Source organism: Frankliniella occidentalis, unplaced genomic scaffold (assembly GCF_000697945.3).
Source record: "Frankliniella occidentalis isolate FOCC.00 unplaced genomic scaffold, Focc_3.1 Scaffold81, whole genome shotgun sequence".
In the NCBI taxonomy this organism is placed as follows: Eukaryota; Metazoa; Arthropoda; class Insecta; order Thysanoptera; family Thripidae; genus Frankliniella; species Frankliniella occidentalis.
Window position 1 is genome coordinate 464,809 of NW_026267211.1, and position 9,866 is coordinate 474,674.

The following is a 9,866-nucleotide window of genomic DNA, read 5'->3' on the forward strand; positions in this document are numbered from 1 at the left end:
GGGGGGGGGGGTAAAGGCATTCACACGCACACACTCACACACTCACACACAGGGAGCTCGCCGTCAACAACCCGACGAGCGCGTTGCCCCTCATCCTCCCCGGGCCCGGGTCCAGGGCGCACGCCGGCCTGCACCCGTCCTGCTCCCTCCCGGAGCGTCCGCGGCCACGGCCCCGCGGAGCGACAGAGCACGACAGAGACGCCCGGCGGGGCCGGCAAAGCCAGCAAAGCCGTGCCGTGCGCCGCGCGAGCGCTCCAGACCAAGACCGGCTGGCCGGCCTGTCGTCTTCTGCCGGTGCGGTGCGGCGGGGCAGAGCGGGGCGGGGCGGGCGGCTGCTACGACCCGCCGCTCACTCCGCTCCACTCACTCGCCTCAGTAGCGAACTGGCAGCCGCACCGCCAACCGACGTGAGGCGAGCGTGACCACCGTGACACCGAGTGTGAACGAGCGTGACGAGTCGGCCGTCATGTTGGCGTGCCTGCTCGTGCTGGCGCTCGCCGGGCTGGCGCAGGCCCAGCAGCAGCTGTACGAGGGTGAGTTGAGCGCGCCCCGCACCACCCCCGGGGGGCTCTCCAACCAACAAGACACGGTGCGCGCCGGAGCTGATCGACTGGTCGTTGTGTTGAACTGTTAATCCTCCCCGCCTTTCCGTTTGCAACGGTGGTCCCGCGATTTCCATGTTTCCGTGCGCCGCCGCCGTGTTTTTCGCGTCCCCGACTGCGTTCTCGAGTTATCGCTGCTGCTCTTTAGGTGCCCCGGGGGCGCGCGGCACAGGTACCGTTCGACACCGCGTGCCCCGCGTGCGGCCGACGATACTCCGCGCGGTGGGGACCGTCGCGGTAAATTAGAAGGCGTAGAGCCGCGAGGCCCGCCGCCCCGGGAAGAAGTATAGGTTTGGCGCACTCGGCGCATGTACTGTACGCGTCGAGCGAGCGCGGGCGCGGGAGCGGCAGAGGACGACACCCAGGAGGAAGGGGGGAAGGGGGGAAGAGGGAAGATCCAGCGCGCTGCGATTACCTCCGTGTGGCGAAAACACACAACACCTACCGAGAATGTGCGTGTCACTTTTCTCTCCTTCGTGAATAATATAGATTTGCATCCCACCTCCTCTTCCCTCCCACGATATTCATGTGGGCTGTTTAGAACACTTCGACGGTGTAAACACAATCAAACTAAACAACATCAACACCAAGAAGACCTTGTCCAAAAAATGTATCGAGGAGCCACACGCTCTCTTTGGACGCCTTTCAGTTGAATTCCTAATGTGTTATTGTGGCGGTGGGGTGCTAGCGCTGGGTGTCGCTCGGCTGTCTGCTTTTGCTGGCAGGGTGATATGGAGCTTTGACATTCGCCACACCACCAAGGCCTGCATCGTGTCTGGTCTGCTTTAGTAAGCCGGTCGACGACGTATTGTTTTATGGGCAGGTTTTAAAGTATTTTAGTCAATTGACCCCAAACAAATTTGGCCACTTTCATTAGTTTCAACTCTACGAATCCTTGCATATTTCTTCTACACAACAGAACCTCCTTACCGTTCCGCATTTCTGACATCAATTTACTGCATGTTTCTGCTTATTATAACTTCAAACTTAATTTCAAGGTCATTTAACACGAACAAGAAATTGCGTGTGTGGTTCTGAAGAAAAACTGCACTTAAATACCAGGGTGTCATTATTTTTCGTACGTTTGTTATATCGCGATTTTTCCAGTGCCAGGAATCACAACCCCAAAAGCAGAACCCTATCGATCGGTGCCACCGCCACCAAACGTTCAGCCATGAGGTGGCTCTCCTTGGGTTGGTATATACCTTCACACGCCTGCAGTGTTTGAACCCCATAGTTTTCCGCCATCTCCCTGTCCTTAGCGCCCCCGATGGCGTTGAAGTCTCTGCGAAATGCGAGGTATGTCTTCTTTTCCCGGGGGTACTGAGGTGCTCTCTTCCCTGTGCTGAACTAACTGTCCGCCTTTGCTGATTATACCGACTGTCCTGGGCTCTGCTTCATGGGGCTGTGACCCGGGCACTCCGGGGGCGCGGGCAGGTTTCCTTTGATGTAAGGCTTCTCGGGCGCGGTAGAGCGGTGTGCCTGAGGTCCGTGTGGCGGTGCCCTCCCCCTGCCGTACTTATAACGCTAACACGCTTATTATTCCAACTGACTGCCAAGAGCTTCTGTGTGCTATCGCAGTGGGCAATGGAGCCTCACGACCAGGACACCATGTGTTGCCATTGAAAGTTTTCCTCCCGCGGCAGATAGCGGCTGCTGGAAGGACACCGCGCCCGGTCGCGCTTCCCTGCGGGCCCCGCGGGCGAGCACGAACCACTGATCCAATGTGTTGTCTCTTCTAGGGAGCGACTGCTTCAACCAGGTGGTGAAGAGGCCCGGCATCTGCCGCCAGCTGACGCAGTGCCCCTGGGCAGAACAGGAGGTGCACAACCACAAGTACCCGCAGATCTGCGGCTGGAGCAACACCCTGCCCATCGTCTGCTGCCCCTCTGGCCACTCGGAGCCCATCGACGAGCCTAGGCCCACCAGACCCACCTCTAGACCCACCTCTAGACCCACCTCTAGGCCCACCTCTAGGCCCACCTCCAGACCCACCTCCAGGCCGACCTCCAGGCCCAACGTGGGCCAGCGCGGAAGGGTCGCCAAGAAAAGTAAGCTTTTACGCTTCCCAAACGTTTTTCAACTCCTGGAATCCTGTTGTTCCTGTCGTGAACCCCGCTCACCCGCTCTGCTCCACCAGAGTGCGCCGACTACGCTAAGTACGTGTACCGCGAGGAGGAGTCGGTCGCGCTCATCGCGCTGGCCGGCCCCGAGAAGATCAACCAGTGCGCCAACCCCGGGGAGCCCTTCATCGTGGGTGGCGAGGAAGCCAACCCCAAGGAGTTCCCGCACATGGTGAGTCGGAGACGCCGACCGGCCGCCGCACCGCAGTCAGCCACCTTTCGTTTTTGAGACAAAAGAGTTGTGCTGCCGCGCTGCTCCGCGCCGGCCCGACACAGCTGCTGCACAGCGGGCGGGGCGGGGCGGGGCGGGTGCGGCTGGTTGGACAAACCTGATAGCTGACGTCACACTCGGCTCTGACGCACCGCCGCCGCGCGCCGCCGCCGCGGCTCCGTGTTGCAGGCCCTGATAGGCTACGGCGAGAGGGACGACATCAGCTACCAGTGCGGCGGCTCGCTCATCGCCCCCGACTACGTGCTCACGGCGGCGCACTGCCTGGTCACCCCGGGGTGAGTCCGGAGACAGCGCGGGACAGAGTCGCAGCGGGTGCCGTCGTGGCGATGCTCACCGCCTCTGCAACCGAGCGCGCGCCGCTGTGTCGCGGGTTTGCCTATACGCTCGGCCGCAGGGGCCATGCCGCCTTGCAATAGGCAAACCCGCGACACAGCGACGTCTGCTCGGCGGTGGCAGCCGGTGAATCGGAGACGTCTGCGTGTTGCAGCAACCTCAAGGCGCGCTGGGTGCTGCTGGGCGAGCTGGACCGCTCCACGGACGCCGATGACGACGGGCCCCAGCTGCTGGAGGTGGACAAGCTCATCCGGCACCCGGACTTCAAGCCCCCGCAGCACTACCACGACATCGCGCTGCTGCGGCTCAAGAGGGCCGCCACCATGACCGCGTACGTGCGGCCCGCCTGCCTGTTCACGGAGCGGGCCCCGCCCCCGGGAAAGGTCCCCGTCGCCACCGGCTGGGGCCACACGGAGTGGGGTGAGTAGTACCCCTCAATATTTCCAACGACCACTGGAAATATTTTGAACACGTTTAAAAAATAACCAAGGAAATGGTTAATGACAAATTTCAGCCAATGTGCATGTTCTGAAAAGAAAATGTGAATTTGCAGCCGGCGACCCCAGTGACCGCATGATGAAGGTGCGGCTGCCCGTCCAGCCCTACCGGGTGTGCAACGAGTCCTACAGGGCCAACGTGGACCGCAAGCTGCCCCTCGGCATCCTGGACGAAGGGCAGCTCTGCGCCGGTGACCTCAAGGGTGGCAAGGACACCTGTCAGGTACCATTACGGCACGCCAAAATCGCCCCCGTCGCGGACCTCCTGTGTCGATGATGTTGTTCGATATACTATTGTCCTCTCGAACCAACCCCGGTGCTGTTTCCTCGCAGGGCGACTCTGGCGGTCCGCTTCAGCTGTACACGACCGAGGACCCATATTACTGTATGCACCACGTCATTGGCGTCACGTCCTTTGGCAAGGCGTGCGGCTTCAAGAACTCGCCCGCCATTTACACCAGAGTTTCGACCTACGTACCCTGGATTGAGAGCATCGTGTGGCCCAACGAGTGAGCAAGCGACACGAGTCCGACGTCCGTTTACTGCGATTTTTATAATTAGAATTTTAAATTGTTAGAAGTGGTGGTGATTGATGAAAGACAGATGTGAGCGTTTTGTGCAATATAGACCCAGTTAGGTTCTGTGTTCTGCTCTTAGGTTAAGTGATAAGTCGTATAGGGTGTTCGAATGGAGCGCGTAGCGGTAGTAAGAAGAACAAAGACGGAAGGTGGAAAGGCGCCCGCGCCGTTCTCCTCTCCCGAAGTGAGGATGCGCCCAGGGAGAAGTTAAGGGCTGGCGGGGAGGAGTGCGAGTGCGGGCGCCTTTTCCACCCTCCGTTTTTGTTCTTTTTCCTTCCACTCCACGCTCTATTGGAATATCCTATTGATAATACTTATTCAAGTCATATTAGTGATAAAATTTAACATTTTTTCGAATTTCCTGTGATAAGGCCGCCATGCTTCAGGTAATACTGACTGATCTCCATCTTCCACGCAAAAGGGGAAGCTCATAAAAAGACTTGCACAACGTTCACACGCACTGGATAATTAATGTTGCCTGCCTGTATAGTGACCTGTAACCGAGTCAGTAATAAAGTTTTACGAACTGACCGTCTCAATCCTTTAGTGCACCCACCCTCCTCTCACAAGGCACCCAACCCCTGGGCCTAAACCGTGTTTTCTGAAGCCCCTTCCTTCCTTGTCTGCAGGGAGCAAGTGTGAGACTGCAGCGGGGGCGCCGGGCATCTGTAAGCGGCTCACCTCCTGCCCCTGGGCCGTGGAAGAAGTGAAGCGCGGCCGCCGGCCCAAGATCTGCTTCCTGCAGGGGCCCTGGCCCTTCGCCTGCTGCCCGGGCACGTCCGCCACCACTCCCGCGCCCGCCGCGTCCAGCGCAGCACAGGTCGCCGCCGTCGGGGTCCGCGGCCGCGTGGCCAAGTCCAGTAAGAGAGACCGCAGAGCAGGGAGATGCTCCAACTCTTTGAAAAACCGTGAACCAAATCCGCTCCTCTTTTCTTCTGCCCTTCCGCGTCAGAATGCGAGGAGTACGCCGAGTACGTGTTCGCCGAGGTGGACTCCCCCGTGCTGATGCTGGCCACGGAGCGGCAGGACCTGTGCGCCAGGTCGGTCGACCCCCTCATCGTGGGGGGGTCGCTGGCCAAGGCCATGGAGTTCCCCCACATGGTGAGCGCTCCAAACCATTGTCCCGGGACTCGGGCGACGGATGCCACAATTGTCTTTTCTTTGCGATACAACCTGTAAATGAATCCGGCGCTGTAGGCTGCCCCTCTCCTCCCTCATGACTTCCCCCTTTCCCTTGCGGCGGGCGGCGGGCGGCAGGTGTGGGCGGGATTGGCCAACAGCGGGCCGCGTGCCGTGGGATCGCGGGATTTCCCGACGTGCGGCCAGCTCGGCCACTCGTGAGCCAGCCAAGTGTGGACCACGTGTGACTCACGTGTGGACGCCTAGCGTCTCCCGGTGTCTGGGTAGGGAAGGGAAGGACTTGATCCGAGCCGACTCACGAATTGATCCGTCGTCATCCGGCGCCGCTTGAACTGCTAGAGCGTCTACGATGCACTATCAACACTATACCTCAACGAGTACTCTCCTCTCTGCCTGCAGGCCCTGATCGGCTACGGCGACGAGCCCTCCATTGACTGGCTCTGCGGCGGTTCGCTCATCTCCAAGAACTTCGTCCTGACGGCGGGCCACTGCCTCGTCGCGGGGTGAGGCACCAGGACACATGTCGTGTCGGTATAGCCGACGGGGTGCGGGAGGGGGCAGAAAGTAGCCCTCATGCTCGGGTTTGTTCGCAGCGACCGGGAGGCGCGCTGGGTGCTGCTGGGCGAGCTGGACTACTCCACGGAGGCGGACGACGCTCAGCCGCAGCGGCTGCGGATCGCGCAGACGTTCAAGCACCCGGGCTACCGGCCGCCCTCCACGTACAACGACATCGCGCTGCTGCGCCTGGAGCGGAACGCGAGGATGAGCGGCTACGTCCGACCCGCCTGCCTGTACACGGAGCCGACCCTGCGGCCGCGCGCCGGCAACGAGAAGGACGAGCTGCCCGTGGCCACCGGCTGGGGCAACACGGACTGGGGTGAGCTCGCCAAGTTAGCTAATCCATTAGCTAAATGGGATAACCCTATTATGAGCTGGATGGTGACCCGCGCGCCGCTTGTGTTGCAGTGGGAGACGCCAGCAGCCACCTGCTCAAGGTGGCGCTCCGCGTGTCGGAGCCCGCGGCGTGCAAGAAGGCCTTCTCGAGCGTGACCAAGATCAAGCTGCCGCAGGGCATCAACACCGAGATGCAGCTGTGCGCGGGCGGCTCCGGCCTGGACACCTGCCAGGGCGACTCGGGCGGCCCGCTGCAGGTGGCGCCCAAGAACTACTCGCGCGACTCTGTGGAGCCCTACTGCATGTGGAAGATCGTGGGGATCACGTCGTTCGGCCAGGCGTGCGGCGGCGGCGGGGTGTACTCGCGCGTCTACCACTTCCTGCCCTGGATCGAGGGCATTGTGTGGCCCGGCGGCGAGTAGCGAACGCAATCGTACGGATAAAATGGCCAGTTTTAAGGCCTGTCATAACAGCACGCCGGTTTAAAACTCGCGCGCGGCATCCGCGTGACGCTTAATGCCATCACGGAAAAGACATGTGTTTGTATGGGTCGTGCTGAGACCGGTGGGGCTGTGAGAATGCCCGAGTTGCAGGGCGTTGTAGGTGCGGACATCAGTATTCTTGTACAGTTAGTAAAACACGACACACTTATTCCTATTGCTACCGATTCATCTTTATTTCCAGTGCACCCCCATATTCGCTATGGAGCAGTACTACTCCATAGAGAGCTCCTGTCCAAGTACTATAAAGTGCCACGGAGCGGCAGCTAGTGGCTCCTGATCATCATGGAGGAGGCCCGGAGCGAGTAGTCGCCTCGCCAGCCCTCCCAGATGATGCCCCGGTAGTACTCGTTCTCCTCGGGGTGCGTGTGGAACTCGCCGTTTAGGTTCGCCTCAAAGCAGCTACAAAAAAAAAACGCACACAAAAATAAAAACTATGCTGAATGTACTTGAAAAGGAGTTAAGACTGGCGTGGCATACCGACCTATAGAACCACCAGCCGGCGCTGTAGGCCGGCGCGCAGGGGCAGCAGGCCGGCGCTGTGTCGTGGTTGGCGTCTCGGGTGCTGAAGGGGCGGTCCGCGTGCGCGGCCAGGGCGTCCGTCGCGTTCCCCGAGTAGTCGGCCACCGTCAGGCGGAACAGGTCGTCCTCGGCGGCCACCCGGAACACGCCGTACTCGGCCACGGCCCTCTCGCCCTCCCAGTCCCACAGGTCGACGCGCAGCGATACGTTGCGGGCCGCCGTCAGCCTGCGATGTGGCGGTCTTTGGTGAGGGTCGCCTCGCCTCCCCGGCCGCGGCTGACATGAGCCACCACCCCACCCACCCCTTACCTGTGCAGCCACTTGTTGCCGATCCAGAACTCCTTTGACGGGCTCCCGAAGCCCTCGGCGTACTCCGCCCAGGAACGGCTGAAGTTCTCCCGCGGCTCCCCCCAGTCGCCGCGGCGCTGCACCACCTGCAAGCCGTGCACCATGGCACACCCTCAGGAAAAGATTGAGATTCCAAACACGTCAATTCACTACCCCGAGTTTCTTGAAATGCAGTGCCGTATAACAAGGACCGCACCCCTTGAAGCATGCAAATACATCGTTTTGTATTGTACGACTCCCCGCACTAGCAGAACGACCTGGATCAAGAAATTGTGTGCCACGCCACCTCCCCGGCCACCGTCGCCGCATCACCTCGCCACACAGCTCACCGTCCAACCGCCTCCATCCGTGTCCATGTCGCAGAACACCCGGTGGTCGTCGAACACGTACTCTCCGCTAGGCTCGTCGACGAGATCCTCACAGCCCCTCGACGCGGGCGTCGGTCCGGGCGCGGTCGAAGGGACGGCGGGCAGTATCCCCAGTGCCTGCACGACTTGGGTGAGCTCGCCCAGCGCCCGCACCAGCTTGTCCCTGCACGCCATCGGGCTATTCTCCGGCGTGGGGTCCGTGGTGACGGGGACGACCTCATCCCCGGTGACCGTTGCCGCGTTCAAATCTGCGGTTACCTCCGACGGTGACGCGCTGGTCGGCAGAGTAAAGTCAATGGGGCGGCAGCCAACGGGCTCATTCTTTCCCAAGTCTGCTAATCATAGATTCCTCGGTTTTTAGGCCAGATTGATCAGTTTGAACGTAATCTGCAACCTCGCCGTTTTCTGATTAGGGCACGGGAAATAATGAGCCAACGGTATCCTCAGTGTCAGACCCCGGAATTCACCTGCTGTCCTCTGTCTCGTCGGAGAAAAAGGGCAGCGTCGGCCTTGCTGTGACGACGGGTGATGCTGTGGTTCTCTCTGCAATGCTGCCGGCCACGGTTGTCGACGGTGATACCTCGGGTGACACGGCTTTAACGGTATGGTTGCCGTGCTTTCGACCTTTAGCGCCCCAGCCTCGACGCCGCAGCCTGGGGGGAAGTCGAGGGAGAAAGTCAAAAATTCATCCGACCACAACGTCACCACTGCACACGGGAACCTCAGGATCCTCGGGAACCTACCTCTGCCGGGTGACCTGGTTGTCCGTCTCGTCCTCCACGGCCTCCCCCACGGCCTCCGCCTCAACCTCGGCCTCCTCCTCGCGACAGACCGTGCTGTGGTCGAAAAGCACGTCCACCTGCGGGCACCAGCGGTACAGTCTTGATAGCGAGCACAGCGTTAGGGCTGCCGCCAGCACGTACCTTGGCAGAGACGTCCTTGAGGATGTCCAGGGCGGCGGGGGCGGTGTGGCAGCGCACGAGCAGCCGGCCGCCACCATCCAGCTTGAGCAGCGTGCCTGGGGCGTCCTCTGAGGGACTTCCCCCGCGCTGCCCCCCTGCAAAACACAAGACGTCGAGTCCTCCGAGACACTCTGTTTCTCTCCCTCCCTCGCGCCACTCACTCTCGCTGCGCTGCTCCACGAGCTGCCTCGACAGGCGGTCCAACTTCCTCTCCACGACTCTGAGCGACGCCAGCGCTCCCCGCGTGGCGAACTGGGACACGACGGCGGGCTGCTCGTGCGCCGAGCGCCGCACGTCGAGGCGAAGCTCGTCCACGTTCCTGGTCAGCTGCTCCAGGCGCTTGTCGACGTCCTCCAGACGCGCCGCCACCGTCTCCAGGCGGTAGTCCAGCGCGGGCAGCGACGCGAGGCGGGCCTCCAGCGCCGATAAATTGTCTTGTGCCCTGTAGTCAAAAGTGGATGGGAATAGTGTATTTCGACTAACGGAGGAAGAAGAATAGCGGGTAAAACATGAAGGTTCCTGATTGGCCGAGCGCTTACCTCCACTACCGGCGTGACGTAGAGGCGGGAAGCTCTCGACCAATCGGGAACCTTTATGTTCTACCCGCTATTCTTCTTCCTCCGTTAGTCGAAATACACTATAGGAGTACAAGTAGATCGACTCTGTGCCGCTCGCGCGCTCGCAGGTGTAGGCTAGGCCGCCCGGCACGTCACAGGCGCGTGACGGGACTGCCTATCCCCGACCTTGCAGGCGCCTCTCGCAGGGGT

The 9,866-nt window shown here is 60.9% G+C and overlaps 2 protein-coding genes across 3 annotated transcripts; one reads left to right on the plus strand and one right to left on the minus strand.

Moving 5' to 3' along the window:
• The first annotated feature begins 286 nt into the window (after positions 1 to 286).
• Positions 287 to 7,056, plus strand: LOC113207862 (venom protease). Of its 2 annotated transcripts, XM_052269067.1 has the most exons (7): positions 294 to 533; positions 2,345 to 2,653; positions 2,743 to 2,897; positions 3,126 to 3,232; positions 3,445 to 3,710; positions 3,844 to 4,010; positions 4,121 to 4,896. In XM_052269067.1, exons 1-7 carry the CDS (start codon positions 467 to 469, stop codon positions 4,298 to 4,300), a joined length of 1,251 nt encoding a protein of 416 aa, XP_052125027.1. In that variant the 5' UTR covers positions 294 to 466; the 3' UTR covers positions 4,301 to 4,896. The 2 variants fall into 2 exon arrangements, with proteins under 2 accessions (XP_052125029.1, XP_052125027.1); XM_052269069.1 differs by lacking the exons at positions 2,345 to 2,653; positions 2,743 to 2,897; positions 3,126 to 3,232; ... (1 more) ...; positions 3,844 to 4,010; positions 4,121 to 4,896 and adding exons at positions 4,995 to 5,225; positions 5,318 to 5,466; positions 5,905 to 6,008; positions 6,099 to 6,382; positions 6,472 to 7,056 and having other exon boundaries at positions 287 to 533.
• LOC113207813 (tenascin-like) lies at positions 7,048 to 9,660 on the minus strand (the record flags this gene model as incomplete). The annotated part of the gene is made up of 8 exons (XM_052269073.1): positions 7,048 to 7,301; positions 7,384 to 7,647; positions 7,731 to 7,855; positions 8,099 to 8,411; positions 8,605 to 8,790; positions 8,881 to 8,996; positions 9,061 to 9,194; positions 9,261 to 9,660. Coding segments are annotated over 8 exons (1,674 nt in total), but the record flags the coding sequence as incomplete, so codon positions are not given.
• Positions 9,661 to 9,866: the final 206 nt, after the last annotated feature.